Genomic DNA, 24957 nt, shown 5'->3' on the forward strand with positions numbered 1-24957 from the left:
TTTGAATTCCTCCTTGCTGAAATCAGCAGCTTTATTAAAAGAAGGTCTAAACAGGCAGAGCTACGAGCAGTGACCAGAAATGTTAATTTACCTTCCTTTATGACTGAGAGATGCTCAAACTTGCCAGTGGGGAGGAGCAGGTACCTAGAAGCAATTGTTCCCCCGGGAAGCAAACTCCCACACATGGCATCACACCGGCATGTGTGACCTGTGCACACCTTCACGGCAAGCTCGCACCTTCACGGGCTGTTTTTCCTCATTTCAGACTACACCAGCCTAGAATCCATCTGCCACCCTGGAAATTAATAGCAATCATTAAACAAAAAGAGCTGGCAAAAAGAAGCCTGAGGTGAAAAGCAGCTATTTCTGCCAGAAAAAAAATTAAAACTATTTAGACATACAGAAAGTCATTTATTACTGTGAAGTCCTCCCTCCACCTGGGGTTTAAATCTCATTACAGTTTGTCCAAAACAGATGTTACCCTTTTAGCAGTAGATTATTAACAATAAACTCCAATCCTCCAAAGAGGGTAGGTGTTTTGGGTTCACTTGCTTTTTGGGCTTGGGTAACCTCCACAGGAAATGTTTATGAAAAGGACGGGCAATCCAAGTGCTGGCAGAGCTCCCTTCTTCTGTTGTCTTGGACTCCAGAGTTTCTTCCCACTCTCCATATCTTCAGCAGTGAAGCACAGAGGCCCAGAGAGTGGCCACAGAGCTGGCTGAGGAGCAGGCAGGATGCTGAGGAAGGGCTTTGTGTGCTGCAAGCCCACGCTAGCACACCACTAGCTCCTACTGCTGCTTTGCCACCATCAGCTTGGCACTGACCATGTGCCCAGACAAAAACAGTTTCTTTTGGAGTCTTAGCATGTGCACAAACCATCTTTTACAAGCCTCTCTGCGTCTGGCCACAAACTTTTATGTAGAAGGCTGTTTGCTTGAGCTTTAGGCATGCTAAAGGAAAGCCTCATACCTGTAGCTGAGTATCCTCCATGGGCAAAGATGGGCTTTGCTTGTTCCCACCAGTGCATACTCCAGTGGGAAACCAGCCAGTCTTGAGAGAAACACTGCCTGGCACCATGTTTAACCAGCCAAGCCCACAGTGGAGTATCTTTGTTCTGTTCAGATTTAGTATAATAAAGATACCTGCTCAGGAATCTAGGATCCTTTTGATCGTGCTGTAAACATAATCAAATGACACATTTATACCAGCTCCAAGCACATATGGCCATCTGGCTGCCCAGCCATCTCCCTGACCATCTCAGGTAGCAGGAAGCACATTGCCAGTGTTCTCCAGAGACACTGCTAAATAGATGTTCTCACAGTGCCTCCCAGCACGCCTGGGAAGGCAGTGAGAACCAGCTATTTTGGGACTGTTGATGCTGAAGCCAGTACCAGCATCTCAGGGCTGCCTCAGAAAACACTTTTTGCTATCAGTACAATTTTTCCTGCACCCCAAGGGAAGCATCAAGAGCTCTCCTGGGCCATGTATATCTGTGAGTACTTATTGCTGGAAGAGAATCTTTCCCTCAGCACAGCACATCTCAGGCCTTCAGGCTTTACAGCTTATACCCAATCCCTTCTTGGAGCCCTGAGGGGCCCAAGGGGAGCCCCAAGAAAGCAGTGTACTCACCTCCCTGCAGGTGCAGGGTATTCTTGGGATGCATCTGTTGCACATCCTTTCACGCTGTGTCAAAAGCATGATGGAATAACTGCAGGGGCTGTGCTGATGGGAAGAAAAGGCTGTAATTCATGGCTGAAATTAAGCCATTAAAGTGCAGCTGAGGTGAATAAATGCACACAAGTCCATCTTGTGGATTCTGCCCTCTGCCAGAGGGTACAGTCACTGCTGTCTCACATCCCTGTGCCTCCTCATGTGCCACCTGCACCAGCCCTCCATCCCCTCACTTCCATCCCAGACCCAGCTGGAGCACAGACCTGCAACATCAGACCACCACCACCAGGCTGAGACCACTGACCCACCTCCCAAATATCCAAATAAATGGATATTTGTTTGTAGCCTGGCTATCTGACCCATGAGAAGTGTCCTGTTTTAAAAAATAAATAAAGAAACAAAAGCTGAGTGCGTATTTCCACTTCTGAAACAACAGACCCACAGCCTGGTAAACTGTTTTTCTGTAGGAACACAGCATCTGTTTGGGCTAAGAGGGCAGGGTTGGAAATGTTGATGAGGACCTGAGTTGAGCTAGGGAAGGGTCTCCTCCAAGAGTGGGCAAAGGTGAGTTGCTCCAGCAGAGCCACCTGCAGGAGCAGGGCAGAGATGGGTGAGCTGTACGTGGAAGGTGGTCACGCTTGGTTTCCTCCGCAATGCTGTTATCCTGAATAAACATTAGATTGGTTTTGGAGGGCTGCCCAGATGATCATTAACCTTCTCCTGGCCCATGACAAGAAGCCAGCCTGCAGCACTGAGCTAAAATTAGGCTTGTAGGGCACTGGGGCTTGCCAGATATAGCAATATCTGGGCAGAAACCCCCCTCAGAAAGTGGATAGCCAGAGGATCCAGCCTTAAGCTGGGCTCCTCAGCTCCAGAGGACAAGAGCTACATCATTAAAATCACAAGATAACCTGGATTGGAAGAGACATCTGAAAGTCTCCAAGCAGAAAAGCAGGACCAGCTTCCAAGGTGAGTGAGTCAGTGAGAGGTTAGCAGAGGTATTTGCTCACAGCACAGACATAACAATTCCTGTGTGCAGGACACATCCTGTTCTGCCTAGCCAGAGATCACAGATCATTACCATGAAGTCCTTGATGAGCTGTGTATTTTCTTGTCCATCTCTCAACACTCACCATTACAGCCCACCTCAAAACTGTGATATTTCACTGGCCAGAGACCCCTTCACCAGGGAAGGGCAGGAGAGAGGAGGAAGTGTTCTTCTGCAAATACAACCATTAAAAAAGCAGAGCAAAAAAGACACTTGCACCTCTAAAAGTAATTTCTAACAACTCACAATTTGACAAATCCATCACCAGATTTTCCCCTATGTAGAAGTGGGTTTTCCCACCTGGTAGGCAAAGGGTTATGCAGGCTTCCTGCAAAAATAAATTAATGAATGAAAGCGGTAAAGCCCTTTTCCAAACAGCAGCAAAGATCTGAGCGAGGATGACAATGCAGGGGAGACAAGGCTCAGCTCAGATTGTCACTGCTGAGGAACACCAGCAGCTCCACTTCCCAGCGTGGGGCTGGCTCCCTCCATTGCATCAGTGTTGGGAAAACATCTTTTGATCTTCAGCACTACTTACAGGGGAAAGCAGGACTCTTGCTTCCACACCAGACCTCTGCTTTTCCCCAGCCTACCATCAGCACAGCCATCCCACAATGAAGCTGTGATTCAGACTGACTATTTCTAAGGAAAAATCACATCAAGAAAGTATTAGAGAAGCTTTCTCCCATGGAAACAACTTTTCTTATTGTTAGAGTAGTATCTGATCAGAGCTCTTACTTCTCTACATCCCCTAAAACTTTTTTCCTCTTCACCTTCCCCTAACTCTGTCCCTCTCATCACATTTCTCAGCTCCTTGAGGGCTCAACTGCACTGTCAGGGGATGGAGCTGATGTTCCACTGCTGCTCGTGCCCATGTTTTGGAAGACTGGTTTAATGCACAGCTACCCCAGCTGGGCTTAAGAGGTTGCTCACCAAGAACATCATTTATGCATTTACTTAAACTCAGCAGAGGCTTCTGCTCAGCAGCCCACAGCAGCATGAGATAGGGTTGTCATCTCAACAGACCCTGGAAACCAAGCAGCATGAGATGGATGTAAATTACTTCAGACTGCAGCTGAGTAACAGCAGAATAGTCTTATATTCTGAAATCCCAACAGTTTGTCTTGAAAATATTGTCATTTTAAACCAGAATTTGTCTTGCCATAGAAGAAAAGGTTCTTAAAAAATGTTTGTGCAAACAGGTCCGTTCTGGCCATTCCCAGGCTGCAGCTCTGGCCTCATCCTGGCTTTTGGAGACACAGTGGCTTTGAACCAGGGCTCCCTTCAGACACTACAGCACCCAAGTTTACTGCTAAATTAAATGGGATTGAATATCAGCTTCCAGTAAACATCATAACTTTTTGAGTCAAGATTAAAATAGGAATAAGCCAAGGAGAGATTTGCCCCAGCACCATACAGAGCCCATGAGTGTTGACATACTGGTAATATTAATGTCCCTGTATAGAGACCAAGCGTGTCTTTTCTCTTTGTTTCTCCCAGTGTCTCCCAGAAAAGTTTTCTCTTTGCCATCCCCCCCACCTGGACACTTGTCATGCAGTCTGTGACCTCCCAGAGTCTCAGTAAAAGCTCTCCTGGATGCAATTCTGGGCACTTCTCTCAGCCTCCCCTTCACCTCTCTGCTTCATTCCTTCTTAATCTCTCCTCAAACCTCAGTGGAAAATATATCTCTTCTCCCTTGCCTGTTTTTCTTAAATAATAAATAATAGCAGGAAAAAGAGCAGAATTGACTGGAGAACTTTATTATCTAACACTGAGGCGTTTGGGAATAAGGTTGGGATGCACAAAATGTTGCCTAAACCCTGTCAGTGAAATATATTAGAACCAGGATGTCTGGATACAAAATGAACTTGAATTTTACAGGCCTGAGCATCTTTATTATCCAGGGAGGTTGTGATTCTGACCAACATCACCCAGCAGGAGTCATGGAGCAAAGAGTATAAATGAGGGGAAAATCTGCCTGGAAGTCTCCTTTCCCCACCTGACCTCTACAGGATGGACATTAGCTATTTACAGGAGGTTTCATCACTATTAAAGGTGTTATCTGCCATCTTGGAGCTGCCTCTCTACATTATCTTACACATAATGAAGAATCAAGGTTCACTTTAAAATCTGGTTCCTGTTAGCCAAATTTTCCCTCCTCTCCTGTTTGGTTGACCAAATACTCACGTTTGTAATGTACCACTCACATTTTCCTCTGGCTGTCTTTGTAGTGGGGATAATTTTTTTATAAAACAGCCCAAGTGGCTGTGAAAGGGGATCTAAGAGAAGCTGGAGATGGAGCAGCTAGGGAAAAGGAAGTTATGGAGATGCAGAAATGCCAAGGAGAGGAGCACCACTGTGTGTATACACACGCACACGCACGTGTAATCTTTTGCTCCCTCAGTAAATGTAATCCACAGTTTGAAATAACTCATTCAGTAGAATAACAAAATTAGGAACTGAATGCCAGCTCCCATCCCAGCCCCCATGGCTGCTTTGTTTGCTTCCTTGCAGCTGCTGCTCTGGTTCAATTTTCCAAGATGCCATTAGTTGGGAAATGGAAGCAAAAACTTCCCAGCCAGCTTGCACTGGTTTTTGAAGCTCCAGCTTTGCCTTTTCCTTTCCACCTCCCTTTCTGTGGGTTTTCAGCCAGGATAAGGATGCTGCTGCTCATCCAGAGCAGGCTGCAGCCCCGAGATTCCAGCCATCCCTCTTTGCTGCTGGGTTGTTGACAGGGACCAGGGCTGGAGAAGCAGAGGTGGGTAGGAGGGGAGCACATCACAGTCAGGGCTGAGGATTAGCAGGGAGAAGCATGGATCTGGGCTCCAGCAGAGATACTGGATAGGGAGTTGTCATTGCCCCTTTGCTGGCCTCTGTTAGCCACAAAAACCCAGCATCATCACAGCTGGTCAAACCATTCTGCCTCCTGAGAGCAGAAGGAAAGGGAATTACAGCAGTGTCTGCAGGGCCCAGGTAACTGTGCAGGAATGGTATTTCCTGCATGGCTAGCATGGCCCTGTCATGGATGTGGCCTGTTGTCATTGTCACCATGGTGCCTCGCTTCAAGATATCTCTGACTGAGATGAAACCCATCATTCCGAAACCTGTTCCACACTGTCTTCATTCCTACCTTTTGCTTCGCTCTCCAATAGCAAAAGAGACCCCCAAATCAGCACTTTCCCGGTTGTTTTTCATGTGAGAGTTTTGCTGGTTTATTCCCAGGTTTTCTCAGCTCTGTGGGAGTTCAGAGGACTGGAAAAAGTGATGTGCAATTGTGTTACCAGGAGAATAAACTCAGGACAACTGGGCAAAGATGAATCAGGCAGGCAGGAGAGTTAAACCACCAGATCCCTGGGGGATGCTCAGTGCTGGTGTTGCTTGGGCATGCACACCCACACCCACCATGGGCTGGGATGGAGGCTCTCAGAAGCCAGCAAGATGAACAATTATGCCTTTTGTGCAAAGAAACAAGACCCACTTCTCCACTCACCAGTCATGTCCCGAGAATCTAATAAAGAGGGAGATTAGGCCCTCTTTCCTCTCTCACATCTCCTTAATGCTGTCATTTTATTCACACTTTGTAAAGCAAATAAACCAGCAAATTGCTTGCTTTAATGAGTTGAAATTAAACTTAGGCTGCTGATAAAATGCCATTTCTCCTTTCTGTTGTTGGGAAGGACTTGGCTGATAGGCAGTGTATGGAAAAGAAGAGAAAACATACAGTGGGAGCCTTACTGAAAGTGTTTGAGTCATTTACTGCTGCTCTTCTTCATCCCCAGCACCTACAGCTAGATGGGGGAAGCACAAGGGTGGCTATAGGGGCAGGCTATAGGGGGTCAGGCAAGATCTGTGGCCAGGCTGTTTCTGCTCTTTGCTCATGGGTGGTCCCACTCCACCAGTGCCCTCTGCCCACAGCCTTTCCCTAGGGAGGAGTGACAAGAACATTCCTCTGTGAGGAAAAGGCTGGTTTGGCTCTGCAGAGCCTTCCCAAACACAGGTTTGCCCAGACAGGGTGGTTGGGTCACAATGGGAAATAGAGGAGACAAAGTGCTTGCTGAAGTGAATATGCTGAGTGCATCCCTTCCTGCTGCCTGTGCTGGCTTTGGCAGGGCTTCCCTTGCCTGCAGGAATCCACAAGTCCATGGAGGAGGACAGGGAGGTGCTGGAATCAAGTGCCACCCTGAGGAGACAACTGGGGCAAGCCATTGCTTCTGTCTCTGCAGTCCAGGAATACCCTTGTCCCACACCCTCAGGGGCAACATACATCCCCACAGGATGCAGGAGGAGCTGGACACCAGGCTGCTCTCTGTGGCAGAGGAGAGCTGGCACACCTAGAGAGAAAGTCTCCACCTGCAACATAATGCATGTGCTGGGATTTTCACCCCAACAAGAGGAGCTCAGGGCACTTTGCTTCAGTCTCCCAACACCCTGTGAAGTGTTATCATTATCTCACGGTACCAGAGAGGAGGCTGGAGTGCAGAGAGGTTAATTGAGCTGTCTAACACCAGAGGGATGCAGCAGCAGACGTGTTTCAGTCTGGCACTGCAGCCTGTGTCTCGCTGTGGGGGTGGCAAGGGGGGCCACTCACCTGCAATCTCACAGGGAGCACAGTCCCTCTTCCCTTCCTCTCTGGCTCCAAGGACTCAGCTTTGTTAAAATGAGCTTCCAGGTACTGGCAGAGCATCCCATGGCAGTGACAGCACATGGAGGACAAGCTGGCTGGAAAGTCTCATTTGCAGGGAGCTGATGTGAGAGAAGGTCTTGTTATTCATATAATGGAAACCTAAGTGTCACCAGGGAACAGACTCATTGTTCACAATCCAACCAAATAAACTGTTTTACTGCTTATTATTACTGGCCTGTTTACTAGGGTATACACTGAATGGTGAACAGGGATCTCTGCAATGAAATACGGTCTCCTTCCCTGCCTGGTTTTGTATTGTGGCTGGGAAAGAACTTGGTTTCTTTGGGACAAGGGTCAGAGTGTAGCATCTGCCTCTAAACAGTCAGCCCCACACAATTTTCAGGGATGTAGCACCAAGAGCAGTCCAGACTGGGCACTGTGAAATGCTTTGGAAAACTGTTTCTGGGTTTATACTGCTTTTCACGTTTTGTGAAAGACAATTTGGATGTAAGATGTGGCCCTGTCTCCATCACAGCTTCCCAAGAAACTTAGTTCTTACCAGCTATGTTTCCAAGGAGTATTGGTGGTGTCTTCCCTGGCTTCTACAGTCTATCCTTGGACAAGGGAGACAAACAATGTTCCTGTTCCCAAAAACAAGTTCAAAGAAGGATATTTCTAGATAAGCCGTGATGATTTCTCTCCATTTGTGGGCAATTCCATCTCTGCCACAACATCTCACTGCATCCATCCTACAAGCCCAGAGTTCTCTCTGGCAGTAGAGAGATCTACAGATGATGCTTTCAATATCTTATGGGAAAGCATGACCCAGGAGAGGCTGGTGCTCATGTATTTCCCACCTCTCCTGTTTTGCCTTTCTTTTTCCCTAAGAAATCAGAAAAAGAAGTAAGAGCTGTCCATGGAAATTTATGCTTAGTCAAAAAATTTAGGGGGAAAAAATGGAAAATGTGAGCCAGAAATGAATTTCTCTGTGGGGAGTGAGGCTGCTGGCAGCCCCACAGGTTTGTGTCTAGTGAAGACTTTTCCTAGTCTTCAAACAGATGTTTCTGTCTGGGTAGGGAAGATCTTGTCCCATCCTCTGCAAATGCTCTTGTTATGCCAGTGCATGTTTGCTGGTTTTCCACACCTCTGCATCATTTTTCCTGGAAGGGAGAGGCCTTGGAGAAAAGCAACAAGCTCCCAGCAGGGACGAGGATACTGGGTGGTTGACAATCACACCAGTGGGCTTTGCAAAGAGTGCCCTGAAATGACTGCTCATGTTCCCAGGAACGGGACAAGCGTTTGATGCTGCGCTGTATCCCAGATGCCACATGGCAGTGCCAGCAGAGAGACACGGTGTCCTCAACCAGCACCCCTTGTGTGGGCACTGCTGCTGCGCACACCAGCACACGAGACAGGCAGGATTCCCCTCAGCAAAACGCTGCAGCATCAAATCTACATCAGAGCCAGTTGTCTAGACTTCATCTGCTCTCAGCGGAGAGGAACAGACACTTCTGGGGCATCACTTCTCTCCTCCTCAGGTAGACACCTAAATAGGTCAGACAAACGGTGCACTGGATGTGGGTTGGTCTCTCAACTGCCAAAAAAGAGATGTTGGACAAGGGTGACCTCAATGGCCAGTGACCATCTCCTCTTGTGCTGCCGAATAGTGCTGGTGGCAGCCAAATAAACCAAAGGCTTCTTGAAAGGTGTTTTCCAGAATGAGAAGGCGAGTGCCTAACTAAGAGGGGAGTTGGATGGATCTCCAACACCTCTGACTGCTGGCTGTCTTTCCTTTGTGCTCAGTTTGTGCTTGTGTTTTGTTTTTGAGCAGGTGAGCTGGGAGACCGAGCGGGGACAGCCGAACACACGGAGGCACACGGAGATGGGGACCAGCGCCACGATGTGCAGCAAAAAGAAAACGAGGAGAAGTACTATAAAAAATGAGAGGAAGGCTTATCTCTAAGCCTGAACAACTCCTCTGCACAGGCGCTTAACTTCATGACTCCCTCCTCGAGATGCCAGAGGTCTGGTGATGTGGGACCAGCCTCAGCCACCAAGGCCTTGGTAGCAGCCCCTGGCTGCTGGCTGCCGAGTACCGTGGGCACCGAGGTCTGCTTTCTCCAGGGACGCTTCCCTCCCGTCTCCGAGCCATGAGGAGAAGGGAGAGGCAAGCAAAGCTGCTGAAGGAGCACTAGCCCACACCTTCCTGGTCCCTGTCCTGTTCCCCGCTTCCAGCAGACCAGGAACCCCTTCTCCGTGCTGCCCTTCCAGATGGCAGGTCGCCGGTGGGCCGCGACGTCAGCCCTCTGCATGTGCGTGGCGGCCGTGTCTCTCCTGCACGCCGGCGGGGTGCGGGCAGACTGCTGGCTCATCGAGGGGGACAAGGGCTTCGTCTGGTTGGCCATCTGCAGCCAAAACCAGCCCCCCTACGAGTCCATCCCCCAGCAGATCAACAGCACCATCGTGGACTTGCGGCTGAACGACAACAAGATCAAGAGCGTGCAGTATGCCTCGCTCAGCCGCTTCGGCAACCTGACATACCTCAACCTGACGAAGAACGAGATCTCCTACATCGAGGACGGTGCCTTTTCAGGACAGTTCAACCTCCAGGTGCTGCAGCTGGGTTACAACCGACTGAGGAACCTCACTGAGGGCATCCTCCGGGGCCTGGGGAAGCTGGAGTACCTCTATCTCCAGGCCAACCTCATCGAGACCGTCACCCCCAATGCCTTCTGGGAGTGCCCCAACATAGTGAACATTGACCTGTCCATGAACAGGATCCAGAGACTGGACAGCAACACTTTTCGGGGCCTAAACAAGCTCTCTGTCTGTGAACTCTACAGTAACCCCTTCTACTGCTCCTGCGAGCTCCTCGGCTTCCTGCAATGGCTGGAGGCTTTCACCAACATGACACGCACCTACGACCGGATGCAGTGCGACTCGCCGCCCGACTACATGGGCTACTACTTGTTAGGCCAAGGCCGGACTGGCTACCGCAATGCTCTGAGCATGCTCTCTTCCCTTTGCACTGGTGGCTCCTACACTGTGATCCCTCGTTTTATCCCTCCCAGGTACCAGGTGACCACGGTGCCCTCCGAAAGCCCCTGCTCCGAGGAGGAGTGCTCCTCTGGCGACGGCACGACGCCGCAGTTCTCCCTCTTCACGCCCATCGGTGAGACGGAGGTGCGCCCCAACATCCAGGTGAAGCACCTCAACCACAACTCGGCCGTCCTCACCGTGCAGATCCCCTACCCCTTCAGCAAGATGTACATCCTCTCCCAGTTTGAAAACGGCTTCTCCTCCATGATCACCAAGCTCAGGAAGAAGGAGGAGAACATCACCGTGAGCAACCTAGTAGCACAAAGAGATTACACCTACTGTGTAGTCTCTGTTCACCAGTACTCCAAGTACAACCACACCTGCGTCACCATCACCCCCACCAGACCCAACCGCAAGGAGCCGGTGCCCACCCCCTCCACTGCCACCCATTATATCATGACAATCCTGGGCTGTCTCTTTGGCATGGTGATTGTCCTGGGTGTGGTGTATTACTGCCTCCGGAAGAGGCGCCAGCAGGAGGAGAAGCACAAAAAGGCTGCCGGCAGCATGAAGAAGACCATCATCGAGCTGAAGTACGGGCCGGAAATGGAGACCACCAGCATCACCCAGCTGTCCCAGGGACAGATTCTGGGTGGGGAGACAGTGACCCGCATCCCCTACCTGCCTTCTGCTGGCGAGGTCGAGCAGTACAAGCTGATTGAGAGCAGCGAGACCCCCAAGGCCACCAAGGGCAACTACATGGAGGTGAGGACGGGTGAGCAGCCTGAGAGGCGAGACTGTGAGCTATCCCTGCCGCCAGACACCCAGGGCTCTGTGGCTGAGATCTCCACCATTGCCAAGGAGGTGGACAAGGTGAACCAGATCATCAACAACTGCATCGATGCCTTGAAATCCGAGTCCACCTCCTTCCAAGGGGTGAAGTCGGGGGCAGTCTCCACGGTGGAGCCTCAGCTGGTGCTCTTATCAGAGCAGATCCCCAGCAAGCACGGATTCCTTTCCCCTGTCTACAAGGAAAGCTACAACCACCCTCTCCAGCGACACCACAGCATGGAGGCGGCCCCCAAACGCTCCAGCACCTCTTCCAGTGGCTCCATACGGAGCCCCAGGTCCTACCGCTCCGAGGGATCGGGCCACAAATCCGAAGCCAAATACATTGAGAAGACATCCCCCACCACCGACACCATCCTCACTGTGACACCGGCTGCTGCCATCCTGCGGGCAGAGGCGGAGAAGATCCGCCAGTACAGCGAACACCGGCACTCGTACCCCAGCTCACACCCAGGGGAGCAGCACGACAGCATGGGCGGGAGGAAACCCTCCATCCTGGAGCCTCTGACCCGTCCTCGCCCCAGAGACCTGGCCTACTCCCAGCTCTCGCCTCAGTATCACAACCTGAGCTACACCTCCAGCCCAGAGTACACCTGCAAACCATCGCACAGCATCTGGGAGCGCTTCAAACTCAACCGCAAGCGGCACAAAGACGAGGAGGAGTACATGGCAGCCGGCCATGCCCTACGCAAAAAGGTCCAGTTTGCCAAAGACGAGGATCTTCACGACATCTTAGACTACTGGAAGGGCGTCTCTGCCCAGCAAAAGTCCTGAGTCCTCACACAACTCGTGACTTAACACACTAACTGGACCAAAAGAAATCCGCAGCAGCTATTTTTATTCAGACTGTCTTTGAAACAAAATAAAATTAAAAATAAAAAAAAAAAAAGAGAGAGTCAATAAAAAAATGAAAGAGAGAACAAATAATGAAAAATCTATAAATATTCTATATAATATATAAAGTGAGATATTAAAATGTCCTCACATTGGTGAGACATGCACCAAATTTGAACACAAACTTTGCAAAACAAACTGTGGAGTGGGAATAAAAAAAAAGTTTTGTTTCATTCTGATTTTTTAAAAAAATATAAGAAAAAAGAAAAAATTGAATATAAAATGAAAATGAAAGAGTGGGCAGAGAGCTGAGGTCTGGCGTTTTCCAATATTGCATTGCATGAGTCCCTATTCCGTGATTTTGTGGATTCTTTGTGAACAGTTTGTGTTCTTCCTTCCTTCCCTTCCAAAATCAACAGCGACAAAAACAGCAACAAAAACCAAAAAGAGACCAGAAGGAGCTCCATCTTTTGGGCTGTTTTTGCAAACGGAGTCTTCCAGTTTAGACTTTTACTCGGTTGAAGGCCCGTTCACATTTTCACTCACTAAGAGGTTTTACCACACATTGCATTGTAAACCGAAGTCGTTAATTGTACAGAGAAAATTTCTATATTTGCAATGTTTGCTGTATAATGAGAAAGAGAGAGGAGAAAAAAAACAATACTACATCTACTAAAAAAAAAATATATATATATCTATATTCATGTGTTTGTATCAGGTTTTAATCATGGATTTTAGAGAAAGAGTTGGAGTTTTATTTGAAGGAATTTTTGTTGGTTGGTTGGTTGGTTTGGAGGGGGGAATGTTTGGGTTTCTAAGTCTTTCATTTTGATTTCTTCCACCAATTGTCTGTCTCCAAGTTCTCACCACTTCCACGTGCATTGAAGAAAAAAAGCTCATACCCAGGAAAATAGAATCTTTCACCTTATATCTGGTGGGAGACCATCACCGCCAGGAACTGGGAAGGGGATGAGAAGTGAAGGGCTCTTGGCTGAGCAGGTGCCACCATGCAATGGGATTTCTCCTGCAAATCAAAAGGTATTTTGATTTTAGGTCTCTGCCCCTAAACAGACATGTCTGGGCAGTGGTGGCCCTTGGGACCAGCCACTGAGGGGTGGATTATCCCCCCGCTTTCAAGGCAGTGATGAGTTAGAGCACATAGCCTCTTGCTGCTTGGTGAAGAAGGAGAGAATGGAGGGGTGATTTTGCTTTTGAGGTAGAAGACACTCAGCATTTACAGCTTGCCCATACTGAGACCCCTGGGGAGCCCCTGAACAGCCCTTGGCACTCAGAGACTGGGAGGGAAAGTGAAGGCTCTGTGTTCATGGGTCTACCCAAGCCATTGCTGTCCAACACTGTCCCAAGACTCCACAGCTTTTTGCCCCATCTCTAAAATTCTCACATGAGGTGAGAAGAGAGGTGTTGAGGCCATGAAGGCACTCCCAGGCCACACTGGTGGCCAAAGGACACTATTTTGTCCTGATCAGCTCCAGCTGAGTCACACCCCCCTATTTCTCACCCACCTCACGACCAACAAAAAGTGAGGGATCTGTGAGGGTCTGAGAGCTGCCCTGCTCCCAGGTGAGTGTGTGGGAGCCCAGGGAGCCAGCACAGTGAGGTGAGGTGCTAAGCTCCCCAGATGCAGCCCTGCAAGGCCCTGCTGCTCGCCAGAGTTTTTTCCCTTGCATCCTGCTCACAAGTCACTTCGGATGGACATCCTAAGTCCTGATGGATGAGCACTAGGGCCCAGGAGCAAACCTGTTAGAAAAAATCCCATCCTGTTACTTCAATATTTCAAAGCAATTTTGACAGGTATTCTTGCGAAAGGTTATGTTTGTTCAGAAAGGAGCTGAGCCAGGAAGACACAGAGCAGGCTGGGAAGTGCACGAGTTCATTCCCCGTGGTTATTTGTGTAGACAACAAACCATTAGCAGGATTTCATAATAAAAGGCAGGTAATTTCTACAGGAATGCATTCACTCTGCCTGAGCAAAAGCACATTCCTCCACCTCCTCAGGTGCCCCAGATCCTGCCCACAGCACACAGTTTTCCAGGGCTGTGTCTTGCTCACCAGGCAGTGAGCAGAACCTGGAGGGGGCAGTTGAGGCTCACCCCTCTCTTGCTTGGTGCCATCATGGCAGGTCCCTGCCCAGATCTCAGCACCTGGACCAAAGCAAACCCTGAGAGCCTCCTCATATGTTTGGGCTGGAAGGGATCTTAAAAATCATCTAGGATTTAAAAAAAAAAGTCATCATCATTTGGCTCCAACTTCCCAACTGTGGGCAGGGATGTCACCAACTAAATCAGGTTGCTCAAGGTCCCATCCAAGAGAACTGAGCTGGTCAGCAAGGATGGATGATGGAAATAGTAGTGGGGCTTCCTGACACTGTTTCATGATCTCACAGGATTCCTTATCAAGAGGCTGGGGTGGTCCAAAGTGATGGCAGCTCATCAGCTAATTTGGGCTCAGATGCTTCAGTGTTGACAATCACTGAGAGAAACCCAAAGAATCTCCTAAGCTGATCTCTGCACTGAGACCATTCCCACACCAGTTTGGAAATGGCATCAGGACCATCTCCATGGAACTGGGAGCAATGTCCCAGCCAGTGCAGGGTGAGGCCTCGCTGTGGAGGCAGCAGCCAGCTCAGCTCTTCAGCTGGGGCCGCTCCTTTTTGTCCTCTGCCTCTGTTTCCTCCTCTGCAAATGCTTCCTTGTGGCACTGAGGGCACAGGCTGGCTGGGGAGGCTCAATTAATTAATTGCCTGTCTGTGAAGCCCATTTAGCTCTTAGAATAAAAGCTGCTATCGAAATGCAAAGCTGTTAGTGGTGTAAAACAGCAGGGGCAGATGAAATCAAAGCCTGATTCTGTTTTCACACCAGGATTTCACTGGTCATAAACCAACAGAGACCAACACAGCAGTGTGATACAGCAGTGCTAGCCTTTCTAAATTAAACACTTCCCCCATGCAAACTGTCTGCAACTGGAAAAAAGGAGAATTAGAAAAAGTCTAGGCCCCTCTATCTCCAGGGTATCTCTAAGGCATCACCCCATTGTTGGTGGGGCCTCACCACAGGTCTCCAGATGGCTCCTGGGCTGCTGAGCACCTTCCAGCCCTTTGCCCTCCCTCCAAAACAAGGTGCAGTCCTGTCAGCTACAGTCCACATCCCTTGGCAGGAGATGCCATAAAATGAACTGTAAAAAAAGCCAGACAAGAAAAGGGAAGATGTCCCATTGTCCCCAGGGCCACCACTCCGTGGATGAGCTCCAGGGCTGGCTCTGCACAGGGCCTGGAGAGCTCTGTCCACAGCATCTTCCACCCCTCCAAGGCAGCTGCTTTACAGACAGCTCCAAGGAAAGAGCGGGGATTTCATCACCTGTGTCCTGCTGGGTGTTTTTGTTCTTTGTTTTGTCTCCTGTTCAAACACCAAAGCTCTCAAGCTGCTTCTGCAAAGAGAAGTGATACCTTGTCCAGCCAGGCTGCTCCTGCTGCCCCAAACTCATCCAAAGGAAGAGGGCTCCCCACTGAGCAGAAAGGAGAGGGCACAGGAAAGGCATGTTGGAGTGAAGAGGAGGGGAGGCTAGAGGAAACAAAATCACAGTTCCCTGCAGTAGTCACAGCCCTGGGGCTGTGGAAATGCATTCTGCTGATGCCTTTTCTGTGTCCACAAAACTGCTGTTGTCTCAACAGCCTGTGTTGAAGGGCAAGACCAAGGCAGCACTAAAAATCCTTCCTCTGATCTGTCCCCCAGCACCCCAGCAAGGACAGCTTCTGGTTGGAGAGTAAATCCAGTCCTTACTCTGGCCCAGAGTCAGCAAAGGACCCTGCCATGTGTTACAAAGCCTGTGTGGCATCTAGAGCCTGGATATTATTTAAAAACCTGTAAATTAGGACAGAAACATCCCTTTATACAGACATGCACCATTTAAGCCCAGGATTCCTGAGGGCACCTGCCAGCCTTGGTGTGCATACCAGGTGTGTCCATCTGTTCCAAAGCATGGCCTGTGGGAAGGGCCACGTTCACAGACAGAAACGTGGAGCAGCACAGGGTGGCAGTGGTGGCAGGCAGTGTCTGCCCAGCTACCTCCCTGATGCAGAAAAGCACTTGAGAGGGGAGAGAGGAGCTGGGAGCTAGGGGCTGCCTTCTTCAGAGCTGGTGGGTATTGAAGGTGTGAACTGCCACCTTCCCTGCCCAATTTGAGCCTCCTGATGGCTTCAGCTGAGTTTGCCATGAATCCAGGTGCAGATCCCACAGGAGGGGCCTGTGAGGCTGCACGAAGGCCCTAAGAAGGGAAGATGCTCCCATGCAGACAACAGCCTGGCCAGATAACAGCCAGACTTCATTGGCCCTGCTCAAATCAAGCCAGTGACCTGCAGTGCTTCCTGGCTGCTGGCACCTTTCCTAGGGCTGCCAGGGAGCCGTCCCTCTGCCAGGCCCACTGATGCTTATGGATCAGCCCATGCATCAGCACCTGGGTGATGCCCAGAGAGGCAGAGCAGAGCTCCAGCAGCCCAGCCAGCTCCTTCATCTTCCCTCAATCCTCAGCCAACTCCCCTCCAAACGCTCCCCTCTGCCCAGTTTTGAGGTCAGTCCTTCCCTGAACCAAGAGCTCCGTGGCCCGGAGCCCCAAACTCATCGCGGTGTTGGATGCGGCTCTGCAGAAAGCGAGAGCCTTGACACCCCCCTGCTGCAGCCCGGCTGCCTGGCGGGCCATGGAGCAATAAATCACCTGTCTGCAGGGGCAGGGGTCAGCAGGGGTGGAGGACAGTGCGGTGGAGGTGCTCCCACAGCACAAGGGTGAGGAGGGGTCCGGGGAGGCAGCGGAGGATGCGCTGCGGCTGGACCGGACCCAGGAGCGCGGATCGATGAGGCTGATTGAAGCCAGCACGCACTGCGTTGGGCTATTTTTAGCACAGCCAGCAGAGCAGGAATTTGGGAGCCCAAGTCAGAATTTATTTGCATCTGTGAGTGCTCGTCAGGGGGAGGCCCAACAACAGCACCCAGCTGCAGGTTCTGGGACCTGTTCACCTTGGTGTCAGCTCCTGTTTGGTGCGCATCGTGTCCCTGCCCTCTGTAGTGCCCTTTGGGGACAGTGTCACCCTTTGGGGACAGTGTCACCCTTTGGGGACAGCTTGGAGCTGTGAGCACGTGGATGCACATGGACCCAGGATGGGGACAGAGCGGAGGAGAGGGGAGGGGATGGGTTTCAGGGTTTATTTGGGAAAAGCACTGATCCTGCCTTAAATGCATAGGGTGTGTGAACAGGTCTTGTAGCATGGCTGCAGCACTGCCATGGCCAGGCAGGTGTGCACTTCAGAGGTGCCCCAGCCTCTCCTCCAGCTCCTCTCTCCCTTTTCCCCTCACTACAGGCTTTCCACCACTGGCCCTGGGTCAGTTTTTCTGGGAGTGTTCTGAGATTAAACTGTTCTCTAGAGAGAGGTAAACAGCGCATTTCATTTCCTTCACCCCCTACCCATAATGTGCAGCAGTGCCAAGGCACTGAAGGTGGTGAAGGTGCTGGTGGGCATAGCCAGTGCTGCTGGAGAAACCAACCCAGCTCCTTGGCTTGGAGCAGTGACTTTGACTTCACCTGAATTTACTTAGGCTCCAATTTTTCATATCTCCTCTGTGTCACAGCTTCTGTTTTACCCCTCTCAGCCAGCTCACCAGCACCACCAAAAGGGTGGTAGAGATTATACAAATGCTGCCTTGAGAGTTTCGCTCATTGCCCCCTTCCTCCTCATCCAGAACTTAATGGAGACCATCTGACCCAGAGTGAAGCCAGTTTTCTGGACTCAGTTTCCTCTGTGCAAGGCATGAGAAGACAGAGGGATGTGGATTTTCATCATGTGGGGAGTAGCCAAGCAGGATGCCAGTTTTTAACTTTAGTTTTGCTGCCCTTTTGGTCCAAATTGGATGTGAACATGCCTGTATCCATCCCTCTGCAACCTCCCTGTCCCTGCAGAGTAGCCAGAGGAGTCTGCCAAGTCTCCAAGTTTGTGTGTGTGCCTTTTCAATAATTCAGTGGGAACATTAATCACAGGGTTGTGCTGTTGTTCCTGTACGAGCTCAATCGCTTCTCACATCCCACCAACATCTGTTTTCTCACACTCAGCTCAGCTGTCTGGCAATAGCCATTTGCTGCTCACCTTTACTTGCCTTGCCATTAAAGAGCTCATTAATGTACTCCATCCTTGCTTTCTTTGGGACAAAAAGATTTCCATTTCTGTCTTTTATCAGCTTTCACACGGCTTACATCCTGTCCTCCCCTCACCGTGCAGTGCCCTTTTCTAATGAGCTCTTCTCTCCTGGTCTGTCGCATCCATTAAGATCTGTGAGTGTTGTCCCCTGCATTGTCTTGCTCATCTCCTGGGCTCTGCTCTGGGTCTGTCATAAACACTGAAAACATCAGTGTTCTCAGCTGTGAAAGGAAGCAATCAGCCCCACACACAACATCCACATTTCCTCCCACCTCACTTGCTGTCCTAGCAGCCCTCCAGTCCAGCTCATCCCACCACAGCATCCAGCCTTGACAGACTCCTCCATCCTTGCAGAAGCCCCTGGCTGGCTTGACCTGATCTGCAGAAATGTGATGGAATGCCTCAGTTTGTGTGTGGTGCCTGCAGCTTGTCTCTGCTGGGGGCCTCTTAAATCTGTTCCTCTCAGCATTGCTTTTGTGCAGCAGAGCTCTCCTTGGGCTTGCAATCAAGAGCTCCCAGCCCATCCAGATGCAGGAGGCCTCTCTGGGTACTGTGAAAGCTCCTCTGTGGTCTCACAAGTAAACACTGGCACTCTTCATGCAATGCAGCTAAATTAATTAATCTTGTTCCACCACATTTGGAGATAGGACACAAAGGTTTCCATTCCCTGAAGCTGGAGCTTAAAGTCTGCTTGTCCCAAGAGTGCCCTCCTGCCCCACCTGGGATTTGTGTTGCAGTAAGATTGGAAGAGTGGCAGCAGAGCAGCTCTTGGCAGTAGCTCCAAGGGGCTGGCAGAGCCAAAAACCCCCTGGAAAAGTGGTCATGGGCACAAAGCATCTGCCACCATCCAGCTGAAACATCCCTGATGTGTCCAGCTCAGTTTAGGCTGTGTGTACACAAAACCAGTTGTGCTTTGGGTTTTTTCCCCAGCCATCTCAGGTGCTGCAGTTTGTTACCTCTCCATAAAAACCTTATCTCAGTTATGTCCTCAGATCATCCAGGCTGTACCAACACTCCCACCCACTACAGAGGTTGTACACACACACATCTCTGCCTAGGAAATCCCAGGCAGAAGCACAGCAGTCCCAAGAATGACAAACCCTTCATGAGCTGACAGCTGACAAGCCCTGAGCTGCTCCACAGCTGCCTCCAGCCTTGCAGGGTGTTCACAGCTCCTAAAAGACAGATGCAGACACCAGGGCTCTGAGTATGACATGCCAGGAGGCTGGCAGCAGAGGCTGGGGAGGGCAGGTGCCTGGTGTGGCCACTCCAGATGTATTTCCCTGGCAGAGCTCACAGACAGGCAGGACAGTGAGATGAGGGGTGGGCTGCCCTCTGATCTCCCACCATCTCACACTTGGGTCCTGAAGACCAGACACATCCCAGCACAGCTGTCAGGAGTGGAGAATCAGAGATGGAGGTGCTGGAGCAGAGCTGGGAGCTCCAGAAACCACCTGAGATGGTGAAACTCTTTTGGATACAGTTGTGAGGCTCCTCTGGCTTAGGTGATTGAGAAGTCCCTGCCCCAGGGTGGCTTGGGAGAACAGCACACACACAAGAGCCCACCTGTAGCTGTGAAGGACTGGTCCATCTATGCTCTGAAGCTGCCAGGAGATGGATTCACCCACTGGTGTGAAGTCTGAGCCAGTCCCACTTTTCTGCAAAGCCACGGATGTTCACGGGTGGAGATCCCAGGTCTGCTGAGAGAGATGGGTTGGAAGCACAGCACAAAGCCCTCTCAAAGAAGAATAAACCAAAACATCACAAGATTCTAGCAAATGAAGGAGACAGCTTATCCAGGGAGCTAATTTGGCTGGAAGGAAAGGGAAAGGATGCAAGATGTTCCCCTACTAACAAAGAAAAACAGAATGCAAGAGCAAGAAACCAGAGGCTGTAGTGCCCGACAGAAAGTGATGTGGATGCATTCAAGTTAAAGAAACCAAAGCAGAGCTGGGGCAGATTGGACCCAGAACAAAGGCTGTTTCTACCCAAGCCTGAGAGGCAAAGGTTAGGATGAGACTTGCAGAGACCTGGAAGCCACTGAGGTGGGTGAATTGTAAGTGGCACTGTGTTTAATCTGAGCAGAATGCATGAAACCAGGTAATGTAATTGAAAGGGTTATTCAAACTGAGTATTCAGAGGGAAAAATAAAGCATTGCAGGGAAAAATAATAATACTTAGCACTTGTAATGTGCTCAGCATCTTCAAAAACTGGTCAGCCATTAACTGATTGCTCCTCTGCTCAGTCCAAAGGCTAATAAAAAGGGATGGTTCATTTAGTTATTTCACAGCTGAGCTTCTCAATAAGGCATGAGGAAGTGATCGCTGCTCTCCAGCATGTTGGTAAATAAACAGTTGGAAGTAGGAAAATACAAAATCCTCTCAGCACTTGGTCACAGCTTTGTGCTCAGCTCCTTCCTTCCTCACCATGAGCTTGTCCAGACCAGACCTGTGACAGGGAGTTTGTCTGGAGGGCAGTCTGGGGAGTGTGCCATGCATGGGGGCCAGGCTTCCAAGAGTTCCAGCACTTGGTGTCCCCTGCCCAGGAGCTGCCCCTGTGCTCGTGTCCACATGAGCAGGGATATGGAATCTGCAGGGCCCTTATCTGGAGTGGGACACTGGGACTCAGAGAGGCCCCACCTGTGCAGCCCAGTGGCCTTGGCAAGCACAAGAGGCTGAGGGAACCAGGCAGCCTTTCAGACAACAATGAAGAGGAAAATATTTTAAATCTGTTTTACTTAAAAAGCAAACAGTTCCTTTTGTGTTTAATGAGCAAGCGATTTCATAAACTCATCAGGGAAATCATGACACACTTGCACCTTGGTGATTTCCAGCCTCTTTTCTTGGCAGCAGCACTGGATGAGCGGAGAAGTGCCCAAACAGCTGCCCCACACACACTGCCCCAGGTGTCTGGGGGTGGCCAGAGGTCTGGGGGCTGCTCTTGGTCAGGCCTAGGGAAGCACCAAGAAGAGGAAGTGCTTGTCAGGATGAAGCCATTCAGCCTGACACATGTTCAGTCCCAGAATGGGTGAACAACAAAGCCATTCCGTGTCAGGTACTGCCAAAAGCTCCACATTGTGCCCCAGCTACAGTCACTCACTCAGAACAATCAGCCACTGGTTTTGCCACCCACTCTGTGATGGTTTCTGGCCTGATCAGCTTAGACACCCACTACAACACTGGCCTCATCACCCCAGGGAAACACAGCTGCACAGATGCTCAGCTGCCCCTTACAAGTGCCCTGGCTTTGGTGCAGTTATGCTCCAGACCCTGCTTTGCTGGGGCACAGGTCTGTCAGAGACCCTGCTCCAGGTGTCCCAGACCCCTGCCAGAGGGATGTCTCCATAGACATGTGCACGGTCTCCAGCTCACTCTGACAGCAACCAGGAGAAAGCAATGGTTCACCCATGACCTGCCCAATCCCAATCCCAGCAGCAGAGACAAACTCCTGGAACATGTTAGGGAGCTATTTTTTCACCTCACTGTTGGGTGATCCAAGAAGGGTCCTGCTTTATAGAAGAGATGCACAAGAATTCATCTCTGAAAGTATTTCTTGGGATAAAATACGTGCCCCCAGGACATAGGGCTGAACTTGGCTTTTCTGGGACACATCCAGCAGCAGAAGGGTCATCATCAAAAGCCTTTGGTGGAGATAAGGGTTGAGGTATCTTACATTCCTCTGTCCTTTTGCCCCAGGCACTGCCTCCTGCTCTCTTGGCTGTGCTCATGGGCTTTGTGCTTTCTTTCTCCTTCTTTACGCTTTCTTCCTCTTAAATGAAAGGTTCCCCAACTCTGCTGTAAGCACATCTCTCTGGACCCTGTGCTGAGAGGATGAGCCAGGTGAGAGCAGGAGGAGGTGAGTAGGGACCCCTCTTCCCAGAATTACCCCTAAGTGCCTTTGCCCCGAGGCAGGTTTTGCTTGAGGGAGGCTTTCGGGTCAGGACCTCGATGATTTACAGCACAGGACGTGCCCTCCTCATCATCTGGGGGACCTGGGGAAAGCACTGAGCACGAAGACAGCAGCAGCCTTGACGGGTTGCTTAAACACCCTTCTGACAGGAGGAAATTTGGGCTGTGGTGTGCTAAGACACCTTGTTAACTCCTGTGGAACGCTCACGTACAGGCGGGCAGCAGCTACACGGTGTGTGAAGGCTCTGCCGATCCTCCCCTGCCTGCTCCTGCCATAACGAGGCCCAATGGGTGTGTGTAAACAAAGCAAGCATCTCTCTCACTGGACCTCATGCATCATTTATAGCCAGCTTTTCCGTGGCACAAGAAACATTTACATATGGCAGCATTAATTCCGAACGCCACTTCAAAGCCATCTCTGTCTAATGAACCCCGTGCGCTGCGCACAGCAAATTCCACCCCAAAAATAATTAGCAACACACGCCACCAAAGCGTTACGAGGGGAACGCAGCACACCACCTGCTGAGGCAAAATGAATGCCTGATTTATTTATTTTTTGCCACTTTATAGCAATATTCAGGCACTGACTCAAAGCTGTGCTCTGTTCTTTGTAGGGCCCCGGGAAGCGTAACGTTCCCGCTCTGCTTTCCAGTCTGAGAGGAGGTTGATTTGGGAGCGTTATATAGAATCATAGAAAGGTTTGGGTTCTAAGGAACCTCAAGTATCATCTAGTTCCAACCCTCCCACCAGGGATATGGCTTATGTTTTTCTTACATCACAGCTGGATAGAGCTGTGCAGGACCCTGCTGGTTTCTCCATGCCAGAGGTGCCAACAGGGTGCAGGCAGCTCTGTGACCCTTCCTCTGAAGCTGCACAAGTCCCAGACTTTTGGGATGCTGTCACCAGCTGACCAGTCACAGGCTGGTGGCTGGGAGCAGGACAGGACTCACCAAATCTCACCCTGGTCTGACTTTCCCACAGAGCCTTTAACCCTGACTGGGATCAGTCCCACTGATAAAAAAGGGAATTGGAGATGAGATCAGGAGTTAAAGGTTTTGGTGCCCCTACCAGCCATGGTGCTCCCTCCCTGTGCTGGATACAGGCTGCTGGGAACAGGGGCTCAGGGGACAGAGCTGGCTGCACTGGAATTATTTCTTTAATCTCTGTCAGAGCTGCCCAGCCCAGCTCACAGCAGGAGGAGCAGCATGTTTATCTCAGAGACCCAGGTCACAAACCACCATGGTAGAGAGATGGAGACCAAACCTGGAGGTGGCTGTGGGCACAGGAGGACCAGCTGTGCCAGGATGATGCTGAGATCCTGTATTCTCCTGGTTCTATCCTCCTGGAGAGGAAGGAAGGTGCTTTGCAGGGCACTGCTCTCAGCCTGTGCGTCTCTCCAGCATCAAACCATGGAATTCAAATTGTCAGTCTATGCCTTGTTAGGATGCAAGGGGTTAAACTGTTCTTCCTATGCAAATTAAGCTTAATTAATCCTTTTCATCAGTTGCAAATATACCTTCTGAACCCTATTAAAAACATGAATATGCAAATTCAGACCTTTTTTAATACTCATTTTCAAGGACTTGGAGTCAGGCTTGATTATTCGATTCCCGTTAACAGCCTGTAAAACCTGGTGCAAAATTTAATTTCCATTTTAAGTTACAAAAAAAAAAAAAGAATCTGTTGGTAATTAAGCTAATTACTAAAGAGGAGACAAACAAGGAGGACAAGATCATTCATTACATTTAACACTGGTTACAGGACCTGGGGACTGTCCTGAGTTAACTGTGAAGCCAGGAAACAGCGGTGATATAAACAGGGTGTGTGTGAGGAGGCTGTGGCTTTTGGGGGGGCCTGGTGCTTTCCTTACCTTGGGAACAAACCTGTTCCAGTCCCATGAGCCTCCTTCTGGCGCGCGCCGGAGGGTCGTTTCGGGGCGGCGCGGGGCGCTCCCGGGGCGGTGCGGCGACGGTTAAACTCCCGGCACGGCCGCCGCCATCTTGACCGGAAGCGCGTCATCGGCGCGACGCCAACCGCCCGGGAGCCCCCACGGCGCATGCGCGGCGCCATTTTGTCCCGGAAAAAACCAACTCCAGAATCCCAAATCACGGCGCCGAGAAGCGCGAGAAAAACGGCATGAAACGCCGCGCGATACCGCGGCGTTTCGTGCCGCTTTTCTCGCGCTTCTCGGCGCCGCCTTTCAAAGCCACACACAAGCACGACACTATAATTATCCATACGGACATGGGCGCGGCCATTTTAAACCGGAAATCTCGGGCGCGGCCATGTTTTTGCCGGAAATACAGGGCGCGACCATTTTGAACCGGAAATTGATGGGCGCCGCCATGTTTTTGCCGGAAATATAGGGCGCGGCCATTTTGAACCGGAAATTGATGGGCGCCGCCATGTTTTTGCCGGAAATACAGGGCGCGGCCATTTTGAACCGGAAATTACTGGGCGCTGCCATGTTTTTGCCGGAAATACAAGGCGCCGCCATATTTAACCGAAAATACTTAGCGGCCGCCATATTTAACCAGAAATTCAAGCTTACAGTTCCGGGCTCGGATTCCAGGCCCAAGTTCCAGATTACGGTTCTAGATCAGGGTTCTAGGTTACGGTTCTAGGTCAGAGTTCTAGGTTAGGTTCTAGGTTACGGTTCTAGATCAGGGTTCTAGGTCAGGGTTCTAGGTTACGGTTCTAGATCAGGGTTCTAGGTTACGGTTCTAGGTTACGGTTCTAGGTCAGCGTTCTAGGTTAGGTTCTAGGTCACGGTTCTAGATCAGG

At 50.4% G+C, this 24957-nt stretch overlaps 1 protein-coding gene and 1 long non-coding RNA gene across 6 annotated transcripts in view; one reads left to right on the top strand and one right to left on the bottom strand.

Annotated features, from left to right (window-relative positions):
- Window positions 1-12139, top strand: part of ELFN1 (extracellular leucine rich repeat and fibronectin type III domain containing 1) — a 101670-nt gene extending 89531 nt beyond the window's left edge. For both annotated transcript variants that reach the window (XM_086854133.1, XM_023936805.2), the window contains exon 4: window positions 9175-12139. In XM_086854133.1, coding sequence (XP_086710259.1) covers window positions 9615-12005 — 2391 coding nt within the window. In that variant the 5' untranslated portion in view covers window positions 9175-9614 and the 3' untranslated portion in view covers window positions 12006-12139. The remainder of the gene's footprint in view (window positions 1-9174) is intronic.
- LOC111936082 (uncharacterized) lies at window positions 1-24175 on the bottom strand. Of its 4 annotated transcripts, none has more exons than XR_002868025.2 (5): window positions 24044-24145; window positions 19831-19961; window positions 7308-7462; window positions 1630-1717; window positions 1-295 (listed from the first exon to the last, which is right to left on the bottom strand). It is a non-coding gene; the product is annotated as an uncharacterized LOC111936082 (long non-coding RNA). The 4 variants fall into 4 exon arrangements; XR_002868023.2 differs by having other exon boundaries at window positions 1630-1722; XR_002868024.2 differs by lacking the exon at window positions 19831-19961 and having other exon boundaries at window positions 1630-1722; window positions 24044-24175.
- Between the last annotated feature and the right edge of the window lie 782 nt (window positions 24176-24957).

The sequence above is a fragment of the Cyanistes caeruleus genome, chromosome 17 (assembly GCF_971803275.1).
Source record: "Cyanistes caeruleus chromosome 17, bCyaCae1.hap1.1, whole genome shotgun sequence".
Classification (NCBI taxonomy): Eukaryota; Metazoa; Chordata; class Aves; order Passeriformes; family Paridae; genus Cyanistes; species Cyanistes caeruleus.